The following is an 18,426-nucleotide window of genomic DNA, read 5'->3' on the forward strand; positions in this document are numbered from 1 at the left end:
GATATATAAAATTATCAGCAATCTGGTTTTGTCTCTCTAGAGAACCCTGTCTAACACAAGTAGAGTCAGAATGCTTCTTAGAAGCAGGGAAGGCAAGATTTTGTCTCACTTAATTTTGGATATGTTATCAGGAGAGACCAGTCCCTAGAGAAGAAGGCTATCGGCATGTTTTGTAAAGTACAGGGGCACAGGACAGGGTGACATTTCATTCTGTTGTGCATACCTATGGGTCGGAACTGACTTGATGGTACCCAACAAGAAGAGTGGAGTGTTATTAATTAAATTATACTTTCCCAAAATATGGGTTGTAAATCCTAACCTGTGGTTATAATTCCATGGAAGGAATGGGTTGTTATGTTAATAAGGTAGGGTTAGTATAGGGTGGACTTGCATCAATCTCTTTTGAGATGCAAAACAAGCAAGCTCATAAGCAGAGATTCAGAAAGGTGATTGCCCAGGAGCAGAAGCTTAGAAGAGATAAGAAACGTCCCTCAGAATCATCCCTCAGAGGAGAGAGAGAGAGAGAATGCCTTACTTTGTTGTCAAACCCAAAACACTTTCTGCTATGGAGTCCTAGCACCCCATAGGGCAGGGCAGACTGCCCTATACGCTTTCAAGACTGTAACTCTTCAATGGGAGTGGAAAGCCCGTCGTTCTCCTATGGAGCAGCTAGTGGTTTTGACTGGCTGACCTTGAGATTGTAGCTCTATGCATAACTACTAAAACACTATGGCTCCTTCTTGAGCGCCAGGGCCCTAAATTCAGACATTCAGTCAGTCCTCTCAACAGCAAAACATTAATTTGTTAAATCCATTCTGTTGTGGTATTTCTGCTATAGTAGCACGAGATAAGGAAAGCATAATGCTGATACTTCCCAAATGGTACACCTTAAGAACACCCAGAAGTCCCTCTCATTGGAGAGGGGAGCAGCAGGGTGACAAATACCTTAGTGAAATCCTTACAAATAACATCTCTGAGCATGCCTCATCTGGGGGAAATGGGCAAAAGCACTTCTATAGTCCCCAGATTACTCAGCCTCAGACTAGTGAAAGGGTTTCCTGTATAGAAATTCTGTGGCATGCTGTCTTTGGATGTAAAAATATATTTCAAAGGGGGAACCAATCGCAATGATTGATGTTTAACCCCACCCCCACTTGGGCCCAGAGGGGGATGAACAACAGAAACGTGGGTGAGGGGAGACAGTGAAAGGTGTAAGATATGAAAATAATAATAATTTATCATTTATCAAGGGTTCACGAGGGTGGTAGGGGTGGGGGAAGGAGGGGAAAAAGAGGAGCTGATACCAAGTAGAAAGAAAATGTTTTGAAAATGATGATGCCAACATATGTGCAAATGTGATTAACACAATTGATGTATGGATTGTTATAAGAGCTGTAAGAGCCTCCAATAACATGATTTATTATATATATATATATATTTCAGAATCACTTAAAAGTTCAGAGCTTGATTAATCATAATGCTAGTATAGAGGTTCTCTGTGGAGAAAGGGCAGATCAGTATAATCCAAATCATTTTTTATAGAATAATTACTAGACGGCTGCTCTTGGCTCATCCGTGGCCAGTGGCAGGGAGCAGGGTACACAGGGAGAGCAGTCATGTATATTTATTTTTAAAAGCTCCTCTGGTGATTCTGCTTTGCTCTTCCCAACTCCCTAGCCCCTGCTCTATTGTCCAGCATACACGATTGTATCAGACTATTTTCTTAGTACGCAAACCCAAACCATTGCCATCAATTCTACTCTGGCTCACAGCAACCCTGCAGGAGGGTTTCAGAGACTATAAATCTTTGGGGGAGCAAACAGTCTCATCTTTCTCCTACAGAGTGGCTGGTGGTTTGCAGGCAACTCTTAGGGCTCTTGGTAAGCCAAAAGAATACAATTCATGTCTGATCACTGAGAACCTTCCAGGGCTCTAGAAACATTTCTCTTAATCTAGTACTGTAGTTGACAGTATAAGAAATGTGAGAGGAAGCACTTTGTTTTCTCAATAAATAGAATATATTTTAAAAAGTAAATTCTAATAACATTTTATTAATAAAATATTTAGAGAAAATACAAGAAGTATAAAAAGAATAAATACGCCCCACAATCTCATCATAAATCCATGAACATTTCTAGTCTTTTTTCTATGTATGTCAGAAGAAAGGCCTGGAAAGCTGTTTTCTGAAAAAGTGTAGCCCAGGAAACCCGATGGCACTGTTTCAGCCGGTAACACGCGGGCTCTCATGAGTGAAAACTGCAACAATTCACAAGTTAGGCTTGTGGAGCATCAGTAGAAGCAAATTTTGTGTTGGGAGCAAGGCTGTAAATTTCATGGGTCTCTGATCTGGTGCCCCTTCCCAGGCTTGCCCTCCTGAACCACTGCCACAGGATGCCACATTCAATGCCTTACCAACTCCCGAAAGGTCAGCTGCTAACAACTCCACGGAGTCATGTTAACCTAGCCTCAGGTCTCTAAGTCCTTCCTCAGCACTCTCACGGACACTTACTTGAGGAAGACTGGACCTTGGTAGGTAAAGACAGAATTTTTATTCTTTTTTTCTTTATACAAGATGTTTAAAAAGTATGAATTAATTGCCCAAATCCCATCCAGACATATGTTAATTACTTACACAATTATTAATACAAACAAATTTGGAAAGATGACAGTATATACAAGTGGTTGGGGAAAATGAAACAAAGAATTACCTTTAACGTAAAGTTGTAAGTACTAAGACGCTTGATGAGAATAAAACATTTACCTGATGTTTAAAATTATACTTTGGAGACTGCTAAAAAAAAACAGGAGGCAAGCTAGGGAGATAACTGTAACTACAAGAGCTTATATTATACTTCTAATTTATCATTCTAGTTTCATTATTTTATACTTTGGGTGTAACACTGTATTACAGGTCTTACTTAAGTGGTGGTGTTAATACTTTCAAGGTCAGCAGGAAATTCAATGGGTTAGGCTGTCCAGGAGATAATACCTTCACTGAAGGCAGGCAGCCTGGTATCTTAGTGGGTTATGCACTGAACTGCTAAGCACCAGGTTAGGAGTTTGAACACACCAGCTGCTCCTAAGGAGAAAGATGATGCCCCAAGGGGGCAGTTCTACTCTGCCCTGTATGGCGTCATACAGGGTCACTATGGGTTGGAATTAACTTGACAGCAGTGGGGTTTCATTATTATTATTATTATTATTATTATTATTATTATGATTACTTTCAGTCTTAGATGGCAGTGAGTTTGGTTTTTTGGGCTGTGTTTATGTTCTGAGATACAGGGGAAGACAGTAAATGGATGATGAGAAAAACTATTGAATTTTTTTAATTGTTATACTGCAAAGTTTGCTAGGAAAGATAGCCTTTTTATTAAATGAGGGCCATCTGCATTCATATAATTAAAAAGGTAATAAACGTGCCCTATAACCAGGAATAATTCAATATTTTATGGTAATATAATATGTAACACTGCCAACCATTACCACTTGTATTCAAAGTACAATATGGGGAAATGCTGAAAATGGGGGATATAAAACTGTATAAATAGAGAACTCCAATTTTATAATACACACATACACTCAGAAAGAGAAAACAAAAGATTATTAAGATGTGCTATCATTAGTTTCCAATTATTATTTTTGGTTGGTGGTACAACTGTTGGTGGTTCAGACCCACCCAGAGGTGTCTCTTGTCAGACATGCCTGGTGATCTGCTTCCAACAGATGACACCTTGAAAACCCTATGAAGCAGCTCCACTCTGTCCACAAAGGGTTACTGCGGCAGTGACATAATCTCCTGTCAACGTGTGAAGGGCTGGAGTCTAGCTTGTCAAACAGATCATAGCCAAAGAGGCCTCTGTGTGAGCCTGGCCTTCTGCTGAGGGTTCTGGGAACTTGTCTTCGCCCTGGAGGTGGGACACACACTCTCTGCTTCCTGCTGACATGACACATGGAGCCATGCTGATCCCAGCCAGAGCCCTGAAGCTGGAGGAGCCACGTGGAGCCCCACACTAGAGCTGAGACGAGAGCTTCCACCGCCACTGGAACCACAAGACTTTCCACAACAAGCCGGTGATCTTCCATTGCATGCATTGCGTGATCCTGAAGAGGAATTTATAGACTGATACCGGACATATGACCAATATCAGACTTACGGACTTGATCTGGACTGGGCTGGGTGTTTTCTCTATATACAATTGCTCTTTTATATAAAGCTCACATGAGTGTCTCTGGATTTGTTTCTCTAGTCAACCCAGACTAACACAGTTACTATGTTAGAGTCAATTCCATGGCAACTAACAACAGCTTACAAAGCAGCTCACCAGCCTCTCTTCCACAAAACTAGCAGGAGTCTGATCTGCCAACCTTTAGGTTAGTAGGCAAGTGCAAACCATTGCGCCACCCAACCACCTCCTATCATGAAAAGCTCAATTCTCTAAACTTTTTTGAAGGAACAAAATGTGAGTCCATCTGAAAGTTTGCTTTGTAGACCTAATTGGCCTGTTATCTAGGTCTCCTATTCTATCTTAGGTCCCAGGATATAATAATGTGCATGCATTAGATTATATGTTTTAAAATTACCATGTTGTATACGAGGGAGCTTCAAAAAGTGCATGGAAAAATTCCATTATCATACAAGACCATTTTTTGTCTCATATTATTTGTAAAATGTACTCATATGCAAAACTTCCTATTCCATAAAATAATCACAGTGTTACTTAAATCAGCAGGTTAGATGACTTTGTTTTGCTGCGTATGATAACGTTTTGATTTTAAAGTACTGTAGCTCACACATGACCCTCCAGGAAGACTCTGCACTAGTCTGGGGCAATGGAGCAAGGCGGGGTGTGGACAGCAATTACAGAGCTTCTAGCTCCTCTTCTTTTTAATCATATTTTAGTCATTTATGATGAATGCTATTCTTTTTAAAATAAAAATGCATACATTGTTTAAATGAGATATTTAGAAAAATATATTTCAGCACATAGTGTAACTGGAGTTCAGGTGCCCTAAAACAGTGGCATGTAAAACTGTATAATCCTATCTAGATATCTATGCTATATGTATTATTTTTAAATGATTACTAATTGGTTTTTATTGAATAATACTGAAAAACCTATAATTATAAATAACTGGTTCTTGGAATCATAATAAATTCCTTTAAAAGCAAGCAGCACTATTTTTACTGGGTTTTTTGTTGTTGTTCTCATGAATACAGTCTTAATATCTGTGTATCTTTCTAGAGTTTCTTGATGGAAAAGAAATTAAGAAAATGGAAAGGCAATTTCTAATGAACTGGAAAGCATCCAAAGATGCCAAGAGAATCAGCAAAAAAAAGAACATGAAACGTGAGGATGCAGGCAACAGCTTATCCCTAAGTAAGCATGCTAACCAACTCTACTAGGAAAAGGGAGCATTCTCTCCAACATCTAACATGCCAAGAAATAATTTTTGCTGTCTTTTAGTTTTTGTTTTTCTTAGTTACTTAATTACTTAAGTTTCCATAAAGATAAGCATAATTCCTTAGAAATTTTGCTTTAATGTTCTTATGTATAAGTGGTTGTTGCTATCAATACAAGCTTGGTTTCATTTATGTTGGGTAGGACTCTGTCAAGCACGCGTCTTAAGTATTAAAGAATCCAAACCAAACTCGCTGCCGTTCGGTTGGACCTAATTCATAGCAATAGAACCAGGAGAATGGAGAGAAAATGTTAGCTTTAGATCTGGCAAAACTCAGAAACCAGACTCACTGCCATCCAATCGATGCCGACGCATAGTGACCCTATAGGACAAGGTAAAACTGTCCCAAGGGAGTTTCCAAGACTGTAACTGTTGACAGGGCTAGAACTCCCTGTCTTTCTCCTGAAGGGCAGCTGGTGGTTTTGAATGGCAGACCTTGTGGATCGCAGCCCAGTGTGTAACCCCTACGTCACCAGGGCTCCCAGATACAGCAAAAGTACATAATATTAATAATGTAAGCTGTGAAATCTAAGTTGCATATTTATGTTTAGAAAGAGTACCCCGCCAAAATTACATCTTCAGTATAAAAATGAAAATGTACCACAACCACATCCAAACATTCTGTGGCCTGTCCCCCTTTTTTTTAAATCATTTTATTGGGGCTCATACAACTCTTATCACAATCCATGCATACATCCATTGTGTCAAGCACATTTGTACATTTGTTGCCATCATCATTCTCAAGACATTTGCTTTCTACTTGAGCCCTTGGTATCAGTTCATTATTCCCCCTTCCTCCCCACTCCCCGCTCCCTCATGAACCCTTGATAATTTATAAATTATTATTATTTTGTCATATCTTACACTGTCTGACATCTCCCTTCACCTACTTTTCTGTTGTCCATCCCCCAGGGAGGAGGTTATATGTAGATCCTTGTAATTGGTTCCCCCTTTCTACTCCACCTTCCCTTCACCCTCCTGGTATCACCACTCTCAGCACTGGTCCTGAAGGGATCATCTGTCCCGATTTCCTGTGTTTCCAGTTCCCATCTGTGCCAGATTTGTAAGGAAGAATTGGGATCATGATAGTGGAGGTGGGGGTGGGGAGGGGAAGCATTTAGGAACTAGAGGAAAGTTGTATGTTTCATCGTTGCTACACTGCGCCCTGACTGACTCATCTCCTCTCCGTGACCCTTCCGTAAGGGGGTGTCCAGTTGCCTACAGGTGGATCTTGGGGGGCCTGTCCCTTTCTCATGAACATACCCCAACACCAGAATACTTTGATTATATCTGAGGAGGCTACCACAAAAAACACACCAACCATACTTGCCTAACTAATGCTACTCAGTGGAACTAAGTAATTAGCTGTATTATATTGGGGAGCGTCCTGGAAATGGACTCTTCACAGATTTCATGGTCTACAAAGAAGCCCTGGTGGCACAGAGACTGAAGCTCTTGGCTGCAAATCCAACGGTTCTGTGGGAGAAAGATGTGGCAGTCTTCTTCCATGAAGACTATAGTCTTAGAAGTCCTATGGGGCTGTTCTACCCTGCCCTATCGCATTGCTGTGAGTTGGAATCGTCTCAATGGCAGTGGGTTTGGCTTGTGGTGTATAGTTGGAATGAGCCCCTTCTTGCCTTCCATGGTAGTGTTTGAATGGTGTTGGGCAAAGGGAATAGGGAAAGTGAAACTAAAACAGTGTAGTGAGGTATGTGGGCCTGGCACATCTCCAGATCTGGGTCACTTCAAGACAGGGAGGCTGAAGTGAGGAGCAGCAGACATGGAAAGGCCTGAACACTGATAATTTTGCCACATGACCATGGAATCTGAACTCTGAAGAACCTTTTAGTATAATGGGAATGTCTTATCTGACAATATACGCATACATGAGTCTGTGTTGGCAACATCCCTTTCATACGGTCTGAAGCTTGTAAAATAGAAGGAAGTTTTTCTCTTTTTCTGTTTATCCTCATCTCTGAAGGGAAGAACCTGCCCCAGGGAAAGGATTCCACTATTTTAAATATTTTTAGTACTATACCAAAGAGCCCAGAGCACCTTATCAACATCTGAATACTTGAAGAATTCGACAGTCCTCCTGAAAACTTGGACCTATTCCTAAAGTAACCTCCTTCATCTGAAAAAATTACAAATATTCTTCCTAACTCAGGGCAATTAGATTAATGAATTAATTTTTTAACTTCTCAACTGCAACTCAACAAAATAATTAATTGGTACTTTATAGTTTCGAATTTTAAAATTACAGTGTCATTTAACTTTCTCAATTAAATTCTTTTTTATTCTAGTTTGACCCTCAGTTCAAGATTCAAACCATCATTACATTTAAGGATTCACACATCTTTAAAGCCATCAAGAACATGATGTAGTTCAGAAGTGTATCACTCCTTAGTATAGCTGCAGGAGAAAGACAGACTAGGCTTACTACCCCCAGAAAGAGTCACAGTCCTGAAAACCTGCAGGGGCGGCTCTACCCTGACCTGTAGTGTCACTATAAATCAGAATCAACGCCATGGCAGTGAGCTTAGTTTGGGCTTGGTTTGTTGTAACTGCTATCACACTAATTACTAATGACTTTAAAAGGAAGCACTTGGGTCTAGGAGGCAACAGGGCGAGGATGAGAGAAGAAATGAGAGCTAGCATTTCCTCTGGCAAACATTTCAGATATTTACATACATGATTTTATTTAATTCTTACAGCTAATGCAGGAAGGGGGATAATTAGTATATCCATTTTGCAAGGGAGAAAGCCGAGTTTTAAAAAGATGAAGTACCTATTAGAACTTCACAAAGCTATAGTTTTGGCTTCTAGGCACTAGTTTAGTGCTGACTGGTGGAACTATGGTGGATTATAAGGATATAGTACAAATGGACTAATAGGTAATAATGGTACATGTACAGGGCCATAAATATGGTCCATAGTACAAATGAGCCAAGCTAACATCATGATAAATAGAGAAAAGGTTGAAGTTGTCAAGAATTTTATCTTGCTTGCATCCATGGTCAGTGCTCATGGAAGCAGCTTGCGTCCACGGTCAGTGCTCATCAAAAGATGAGTTGCATTAGGTAAACTTGCTGCACAAGACCTCTTTAGAGTACTGAAAAGCAAGTATGTTACTTTGAGGACTAAGGTGCACCTGACCCAAGCCATGAGAATTTCCATTGTCTCATATGCATGTGAAAGTTGGACAATGAATAAAGAAGACCAAACAAGCATTGATGCATTTGAATTGTGATACTGGAGAAGAATATTGAAAGTACCATGGACTGCTAAAAGGACAAACTGGCCTGTGTTGGAAGAAGTATGACCAGAGTTCTCCTTAGAGGCAATGATGGTGAGACTTTGTGTGTTAATTTGGGTAGACTAGAGAAACAAATCCATAGACACTCACATGTGTATACAAAAGAGCTTTATAGCCAAGAGCAATTGAATATTGAGAAAACATCCCAGCCTGGTCCAGATCAAGTTCTTAAGTCCGATATTAGCCCATATGTCCGATATCAATCTATAACATCCTCTTCAGACTCACGTGAAACACGTGCAATGACACTGAATGCAGGGAGATCAAAGGCCAGTGGGTGGGAAGTCTTGTGGATCCAGTGGCGGTGTAAGCATCTGAATGCTGTCAGGGGTCTCCACATGGCCCCTGCAGCTCCCAGGGCTCTGGCTGCATCAGGGTAGCTCCATGTGGCTTCTTCTCAGAAATGTCTCATAGGGAGTAAGCATGTGTCTTGCCTCCAAAGAGTTATTTATCTCCATAGTGCCTCCAAATGAGGTCATCAAGCTGTGACCTGATTGACAGGCTAACCTGCATCCCTTCCCTTCACTCATCATCCTCTCAAATTGACAACAGATTGTATAACTACCACACTTCATTTAATATACTTTGGATATGCTGGCAAGAGAGACCAGTCCCTGGAGAAAACATCATATTTAGTAAAGTTGGAGGGGCAGCCGAAAAGAGAAAGTCCCTCAAGGAGACAGACTGACATTGTGGCTTTAACAATGGACTCAAGCATAGGAACACTTGTGTATTAGTCTAGGTACTTTGGAGAAACAAATCCACAGCGACTCATGTATAAGAGTTTTATGTAAAGAAAAGGTGCATCACGAAAACATCCCAACCCAATGCTGCCCAAGCCCACAAGTCCAACATTAACCCATTAACCCAACACCAGTCCACAAAGTCCTCCACCTCACAAAACAGAGGCAATGATGCCGACTGCAGGAGGAAAGCTGAGTCAGTGAACGAACAAGCATCTCAGCACTAGCAGGGGTCTCCACACGGCTGCTCCAGCACCCAGGGCTGCATCGGGATAGGTCCATGTAGCTTCTCCTTGGGGATGTCTTGTAGGAAGTCAATCTTGCAAGCTGAAGCAGGGAACTGGTAAGGCAGCTGCACCCCGGCGCAACCATCACAAAACAAGAGACCCGAGAACTAGAAAGGTGAGGCTCACCACCCATTTATCCCTCCGCCTTTCAATTAGCCCCACATGTGATTATCGGCCAGGCTGGCACAAATAACTAACTCAACTTGTGAGTAGGGTGCAGGACCAGGCTGTGTTTCCTTCTGTTGTCACAAGATCACAAGGGGTCAGAAACGACTTACTGACACCTAACAACAGTACAAACAGTTGAAGCATTTGACTACTAATAGAGAGGTTGGCAACGATGTGAGTTCACCCAAAGGTGCCTGAGAAGAAAGGCCTGGCAATCTAATGCAAACTGCCAGCCACTGACATCTCCGTGGAGCACAGTTCTGCTCTCACACATGTGAGTTTGCCCTAAAAATCCACTGATGTTTACTGCCCACGGGTTTGCTTGATGAGGCTTTCTTAGAAACTCACTTTTTGTTTGGTGGGAAGTTCAGAAAATCTTCATATGTGTAAAAATGTCATAGGTAGCCAAATAGTTTCTGTAAAAGAAAAAGACCTAGGGGGAAAACTATATTGTGAAAAAAAGTTGACATTTTAACAGGAATGTGAATACAGAGTTGTATTCACTTTACTTATCCAATCTGTATGTTGAACAACTAATCCAAGAAATGGGCCATATGAAGCATCAGGCATCTGTCTTGGAGCCATTAACAACCTGAGCATGTGCTGATAATACAACCTGCTTGCTGAACTTGAAGACAGCTGGAAGCACGTAATGAGGAAGTGGTCAAAGATTTCATTCTTCTTGAATCCACAATCATTTCACGTGGGCGCAGCAGTCAAGAACTCAAACAACAACTTGCATTAGAGAAATTCCTTCAAACTCACTACCACCATCGCGTTGATGCTGATTCACAGTGACCCTATAGGCAGAGTTGAACTTCCCCTTTGGATTTCTGAGCCTGCAAATGTTTACGGGAGTAGACAGCCTCATCTTTCAAGATATCAAAAAAATAAAATAAACAGATATCAAAGAACATATTGCATTAGACAAATCTACTGCAGAAACAAACAAACCCCCACCCTTCTTTAAAGTGTTAAGAAGTAAAGCTGTCGCCTTGAGGACTAAGATGCACCTGACCTAAGACACGTTCTGTTCACTGGCCTCATGTGACTAAGAAAGCTGGGGGACATTGCTATGGACGGACTCTTACCCTCCCCAAACCTCTATGCCGGAGGTTATTCACCCACTGGGAAATGGGGTGCCTTTGTTATGTTAACGAGGCAGGATTTGTGGCAGGCACAGCAAAATCACTGCCATCAGGTTGTTTCTGACTCACAGCGATCCTACAGGACAGAGTGGAACTGCCTCTGAGGGTTCCCAAGGCTGCAGATCTTTAAAGAAGCGAAAATCGGGTAGTAGCTTTGAGCCGCTTGCCTTTTGGTAACCCAGGGCTCTCGTGTAGAACATAGGTTCCCACATTTATTTTACCTACTGTCTCGTTTTCAGGAAAATAAATAAATTACTCAGTGCGTGAGTGAAAACGTTTGCACCTGTTAAAGAAACAATGGACTTAAAGGCACGCTTGGAGACTCAAAATCAACATCCCAACATGGAACTGTTGCCTGAGCTACACCTAATTAGGAAATATTCAGGACATGCCCCCTCACCTCGGCGCCACCAAGTCTATGCCAATTCATAGTGACCCAATAGCACAGCATAGAACTGCCCCTTGAGTTTAAGACACTGTACCTCTTTAAGGAGTAGAAAGTCCCATCTGTCTCCAGCAAACCGGCTGGTGGTTTTGAACTGCTGACCTTGCAGTTAGCAGCTCAACACATAACCACTAAATCTCCTGGGCTCCTTCAGGAGCCCCAAGAACAGACTAATGAGAAAGCAAATGGACGAAGGACAATTAAGATCTCCACCCCTTTGACTGTTCCAGTAAAACCAACAATCCTTTCCCTAGCCTGGAACCCATCTCCATTCAAGAGGGGACCTGCTTTGCTCCCGAAGTTTACCTAATCTATGCTTAATAAACCTTTGTTGCTGGGGATGCGTGTGTGCTTTCCTCTTGCCATAACCAGGTGCTGGCAGAGGAACTTAACATTAACATTGCAACCCAAAATCCAGAATAAATGTAGGTGTTTGCTTCCACAGACCCCCTGAATTGGTCCAGCCTCACCCAAGAGGTGGTATAGCCAACTTTGGGAAACAGCGATGTAAAGTGTGTTTTGAGTAAATCTCTTACAAAACATACAAGGAGCAGATTAAACAAGCAGAGATGAGGGACGATAGATGGCAAGCTACATGACCTCCTCAAACAAAACCCCAAACTCAATGCCATTGAGTTGAGTCTGACTCATAGTGACCCTATAGGACAGAGCAAGGCTGCTCCTGTGGGTTTATGAGATTGTAGAAAGCTTCATCTTTCTCTCCAGGAGCAGCTGGTGATTTTGGACTGCTGACCTTGAGGTTAACAGCGGAAAGCACAATCCACTTCTCCCCCAGGGTCCTTGAGCTCTCCCAGGAAGCAGAAACTGAAGAGAGAAGGACTTTCCCCAGAGCCCACAGATAGAGAAGCCCATCCCTCGAAGCAGGTGCCCTGAACTCAGACTTCCAGCCTCCCAAACTGAGACTACCCTGCATACTCGTGTATAAGCCGAGCTTCACAGCACATTTTTAATGCAGTTTTTGTGATAAAATTAGGTGCCTTGCCTGATATTCGGGTCGGCTAATACTCGAGTATATATGGTAAATATTTGTTTGTTAAAGCCAACCAGGTTTGGTGTTTCTGTGAAGGCAGTACCAGATAACCAAGACACTAATTATTATTCTCCCTCGGCCTGCTGCGTTAGTCAGCGCCACGTAAGGAAAAGTTACAGATCTGGGCCTCCCAGGCCGACCAGTCCCTTTGTGGAGATGTGTATGTGGCGCTCAAGATCCTGTTCCAAGGTGTGCAGCCGGTGGCACGTTACCTGCACCAAGGCAAGCAGTTTCTGAAATGAAAATCTCAAGCTATATCAGTTTTTAAAATGTACAAAATACCATTTCGGTCTTTGGAATCCCTAAAGCAAACCCTTTAAGGTCTCTCTTTACAAATACATTGTAATGGACTAGAAAGTCTTAGGAAGATGATAGTTTTGGCACCTCCAAACTTTGCACATATTTTATAAAGACCATCTTATTGGAGGCTCTTACAGCTCTTATAACAAGCCATGCATCAATTGTATCAAGCATATTTGTAGATATGTTGCCATCATTATTTTCTAAACATTTCCTATTTGAGCCCTTGGTATCAGGTCCTCTTTTGAACAACGCCCCCTCAGCTTCATGACCCCTTGATAACTTATACGTTATTGTTTTTGTCTTACCCTGACTGCTGTCTTCTCCTGAGGTTTCTTCCCCCCACTCCCCTCCCACCTTCCCTCTACCCTCCTGCTACTGTTACTCCCATTTCTGTTCCTGAGGGGTTTATCTGACCTGGATTCTGTGTGTCCTGAGTTCTTATCTGTACCTGTGTACCTAGCCCACAGTGAAAGGTAGGTCATGATAGTGGGGGGTGAAGAAGCCTCAAGGAATATTGTGTTTCATTGGTGCTATACTTCAGCCTGGTTGACTCAACCCCTCCTTGAGATCCTTAAGGGACTGTCCCATTGTCTACAGATGGGTTTTAGGTCCCTATTCTGACTCCCCCTTCATTCTCAACAAAATGTTTTGTTTGTTTGTTTGTAGTCTTCTGATGCCTGTTAGCTGATCCCATGGACACCTCATGGTTGCAAAGGCTGATATGCTTCTTCCGTATGGGCTTGTTGCTTCTCAGCTTAGATGGCCCCTTGTTTACCTTCAAGCCTTTAAGACCCCAGATGCTATATCTTTTGATAGCAGGGCACCATCAGCTTTCTTCACCACATTTGCTTATGCACCCATATTGTCTTCAGTGATCATGCAGGAGGGAGAGCATCACAGAATGCCAGGCTGTTATTACAAAGTGTTCTTCTGTAGAGTGAGGTCTTGAGCATAAGACCAAAGTCTGTCCACTTCCTCAGTGTATTGCCATATAAATATATGTACACATGCCAAGACCTCTATTTTTATGAATTAATATAGTTACATAAGTGCACACTTATCCATAGCTTTGCTTCCTAGATCTTTTCCTGTTTCTTTCACCTTCTTCCTTTCCTACCATCATGTTTGCCCTTCTTCTGCCTCTGAGTAATTCCTCTCAGCTAGGTTGCTGTTGCTCCGACATCCCCAGGATCTCTGTGTTCTCCTTGTTGATTTTAATTCCCTACTTGTTTCCCTGTCTATGGTGTTGTTTGCTCACCACTCCCTGCCCCAGCCCCCTCCTCCCCCTAAGTCCCCCCGGAACCTTCGGTCCCATTGCTTTCTCCTCGGGCTTGTTACCCATGCCCCTCTTATATAGGTAGGCAAACCAACAATAATGTAGACAATACAAAAAAAAACCCCAAAATTGAATAAAAATAAAAAGAATATATATATATATGAAATTAATAATAACTAGCAAAAAATGCATAGATAAATTCCAGATCTGTGAGCTGACCTTTATGACTATTTCCCCACTGGTCATGGGGGGTTCTGGGAACTGCCTCTCCTAGTCTAAAGTCTATTTTGGGGGCTCCTCAGGGGCTTCGTAGCTTTGCTTTGCTCCTGTTGCTGATCTGTTATGTTCCCTTCTTGGTTCACCCCACTGTGGGGGGTTCAGCCTGGACTCACTCCCTGCCGTATTTACACATATTTTTGATGGCCTTGTTGGTTTGGCACTCTACCTGTGGGATTAGGGGAAAAGCATAGGGAAATTGACCTCGGACTTAAAGCATCTTATGAGAAAACATCTAGTCCTAAACATAGCCATGTAACTACATACCTAAACTTTGAAAGCATAAGCACCTAATTCCATCATAGACGCACACCTTTTAGCATTTGCTTTTTTCAGAGCGTTCATAGAATGGTTTATTCATTTAATAAACAGTGGTTGAGCATCTTGCATGTGCCCAGGTCCTGCCCCAGTCTCACTATGACGAGCCCATTGTTGCAGCCACTGTGTCAATCCATCTTGCTGAGGGTCTTCCTTTTTTCTCTGACCCTCTACTGTGTCAAGCAGGATGTGCCTCGGCTAGGATGTGCTAGGGATTAAAGGTGAACGAGGCAGTCCCTACCCCAAAGGAAATCACTGCTAGCAAGTCAGGAGGATTTATAGATGGGTAAATGATATGGAAGCGAAGTGCCAAAATAAAGGTGAGAGCATATTCCATAAGTGACAGATGACTAATCTGCATCCTAACAGTTAAAACACTTTGGAAAAATGAACTGATTCAGAACAGCCATCAGGGCCATTGTTATTTATATCAGTGTTGGTAAACCCTGTTTGTCTATGAGAGTTGACTATGAACTTTGCTGTATGTGTTTTTAAGTATGAAAGTCCAATATTTTATCTTGAATAAGAAATTTAGTGTTGGTTTTACTGATGATCTATTTAGCTTTATTTAATTCCATTTCATAAAATATATTTTAGATATTCTAAGTGTGATATGCCAGTTTCACAATGTAGTTACTCATTTCAAAGCAGAATGCTTTCAATTCTTTGTATGCTACAGGTAACTTTGAAACAGTGCATCACATAGTTCCCGTTTACTACCCACAGGTGGGTAAGCCAAAATTAATCTTTTTCTCTGAAATACAAAGACCTCTTGCAAATGGAAATGCTTCTCCAGAAACAACCCAAGGAGATTCAATGGTCAACGTGGCTGAAGAGATGGGGTAGGTTCTTCCAGATCTCCTGGGTTTTCTTTCTTTTAGTGGGAAAAGAAGAGAGTCTCCTTGTCAACAAGAAGAGGACATAAATCTGATCTATCTCTAAGTCCTCTGCCATCACCCCTTCTTGGCCAACACCCCCCCAAAAAACAAAAACAAAAAAACAACCAAAACACAGTTACAATGTTGGTCAACTTGGGCCGTCAGTGTGTTGCCTGGGAAGGCTTAGACTAGATACACTCACTGAGGTAGGACAGGTAAGTCTAGAAAGTCCCACAAGCAGCAGGTAAAGCTGATTGGGTGACCAGGTATCCTAACCAAGGAGCCCAGCAGCAATGAATAAAAAATCTCTAGAAGCAAGGTGGTCTTTGCTTGCAAAACTGAGTGGATGCCCCAGCTGGTAGGTGAACTGTTGAACCCAGGGCATCTGGGAGCAACTAGGAGGAGGAGCCTAGAGGACCAGAGAGAGAGGCTACTCTCACCACTTCCCCAAAACCAAGGATTCTTAACTTGGTGCCCCTGAGGGAGATCTACAATTTCATTAGATTAGAAGGTTCATGGTTTGAATCCACCCAGAGGTGCCTCAGAAGACAGGCTTTGTGACCTGCTTCTGAAAGAACATAGCCTTGAACACACTAAGGAGCAATTCTACTCTACACATACCACACAGTGTCTGTGAGCCTTTCATTGACTGGAAGGTAAGTAACAACATCCTCCACCTTGAGCCCATAAACAATGTAGCTCCATCTGAATCAGTTCTAAAGCACCCCATGAGAAGAAAACTGTGGGCTGGCTGTTTAAAAGCCTCTGGCTTTAAAAGGATGATATGACTCAAGGTTAAAAGATAAACCATCCCAAAAAAGTAACTTTAGCTACAAAACACTAAGCCCCAAACTAAGGCAGTTACCGTCAAGCCAGTCCCTACCCATGGCAACCCCCTGAAAGTAGAACTGCACTCCATAGGGTTTTCAAATCTGACTCTTTTGAAGCATAGCTCCTGCCTCAGATGGAGTCAAACCTCCACCTTTTCGGTCAGCAGCCAAGCACTTGACCATTTGTCCCAAAGACTCCTTATAAAGCATGAAGCACTTGCTATATGCTTGGCAATCTAAGAAATAAAAACTCAAATGAGTCAGTCCTGATCTCAAAGAGCTTGCAACAAACTTACTAACCCATTGCTATCAGGTCAATTCAGACTCATATGGACCCTAGGGGACGGGGCAAAACTGGCCCATTGGGTTTCCAAGGCTGGTATCTTTACAGAAGCAGACCGCCACAATGTTCTCCCATGGAGTGGCTGCTGGGTTCAAACTGCTGACCTCTCAGCTAGCAGCTGAGTGCCTAATCATTTCAACACTGGGGCTCCTTGGCAAAATTCTGTCATGTGATCTCCACACTCTTTCTGTCACCGAAGCCGCCGTTTCTAACTACTGATTCTGTCCAACTTTTGCATCCCAATCACCAGTCCTTATCAAGGCACCTTGATTGTATGTTTGATCATTTTCAGACTCTAGACACTGGCAAAAATCTTCAGTTTCTTCATCTTTGGCATTAATGGTAGATATAACAGTCATATTAACGGATCTTCCTTATTAGGTGTTTGTGTGTTATCCTATAGCTGATGGTGTCATATGTACTTCAGGATCTGCCGTAAACTGTTCTTGACGATGACTGTGAAGCCATTTCTCTTCAAGTGGTCGTGCCTGGCAGAGTTAGATGACTGACAGACTCCAAAGGGCCACCAGCAGTCCGTTTCAGCTCACTAGTGCGTTGGAGGTCAATCTTTATGCATTCTACTTCATGTTTGATGACTCCTAATTTTCCTAGATTCATGTGTCATCTGTTCTACATTCTGATTATTACTGGATGCTGACAGCTATTTCTTCACATTACACCTGTGCCACATCAGCAAACGAGATTCCCCAAAACTTGACTCCACCTATGTCATTAAGGACAGCTCGACGCCGAGGAGGCAGCTCTTCCCAAATCATACTTTGAATCCTTCCAACCCAACGGGCTCATCTTCCAGCACTATAACTGACAATGTTCACAGGGTCTCCACTTGCCAAATACCTTCAGAAGGAGGTCACCAGGTCCTCCCTTTCTAGTCTGTCTTAGTCTGGAAGCTCTGCAGAAACCTCCACTACGCTGACCCTGCTGGATCTGAAATACCAGTGGTGCAGCTTCTGGCATCCCAGCAACCTACAAGCCACCACAGTAAGACACACTGAGTGGTGGAGGTTTTCTATGGCATCCCCCAAACTTCCCATTCATCAGTGTTCGTGAATTTCTTTTCTTCAGAAGGCCTAGCTAATACATCATCTCAGTGGAAAAGAAAACAATATAAATGTACACAGTCTAAGAAAACAATGTTGGCGAATATGATTGATTTTGATCAGTTTTGAGCTGTGGTACATAACTATGTATAGTCTATGGCCCCAAGCAAAACTCTAATCATCAAGACTGCACTGGGAAAACAGCCAATCAATCACTCTGCCCTAACTAGAAACACCAAATTCAGAGCATTTATTTATACCCATTTAGACACAGAATACTATGCTATTCTGGAGAGTAAAAAGTAAATTTCTTTCCAAGGGAAAAGGAAAAGTTACATCCTGCATAGACAGATTACCTTATGCAGAGCCCGTGGGATAGAAGAGCTCCAGGAAGAAACTGTGGAACGTCCAGTGACGACAGTTAAGATGAACTCAAGCGCGAGCGGCTTCATTCTCTGAAAAAAGGATATTCCATAAATACTTCCTTTGAAGTGTTTTTCTTTCTTTGGGTGACATTTTC

General features: G+C 42.2%; 1 protein-coding gene across 1 annotated transcript in view; it reads left to right on the top strand.

The window, feature by feature from the left end:
- The window catches only part of PPP1R42 (protein phosphatase 1 regulatory subunit 42), a 31,186-nt gene that overhangs the window by 5,660 nt on the left and 7,100 nt on the right, over positions 1-18,426 (top strand). The window contains exons 3-4 of the mRNA XM_030885820.2: positions 5,247-5,381; positions 15,474-15,636. Coding sequence (XP_030741680.1) covers positions 5,247-5,381; positions 15,474-15,636 — 298 coding nt within the window. The remainder of the gene's footprint in view (positions 1-5,246; positions 5,382-15,473; positions 15,637-18,426) is intronic.

This window comes from Echinops telfairi, unplaced genomic scaffold (genome assembly GCF_000313985.2).
Source record: "Echinops telfairi isolate 266 unplaced genomic scaffold, ASM31398v2 ScPeMD7_1;HRSCAF=3_0, whole genome shotgun sequence".
NCBI classification, from domain to species: domain Eukaryota; kingdom Metazoa; phylum Chordata; class Mammalia; order Afrosoricida; family Tenrecidae; genus Echinops; species Echinops telfairi.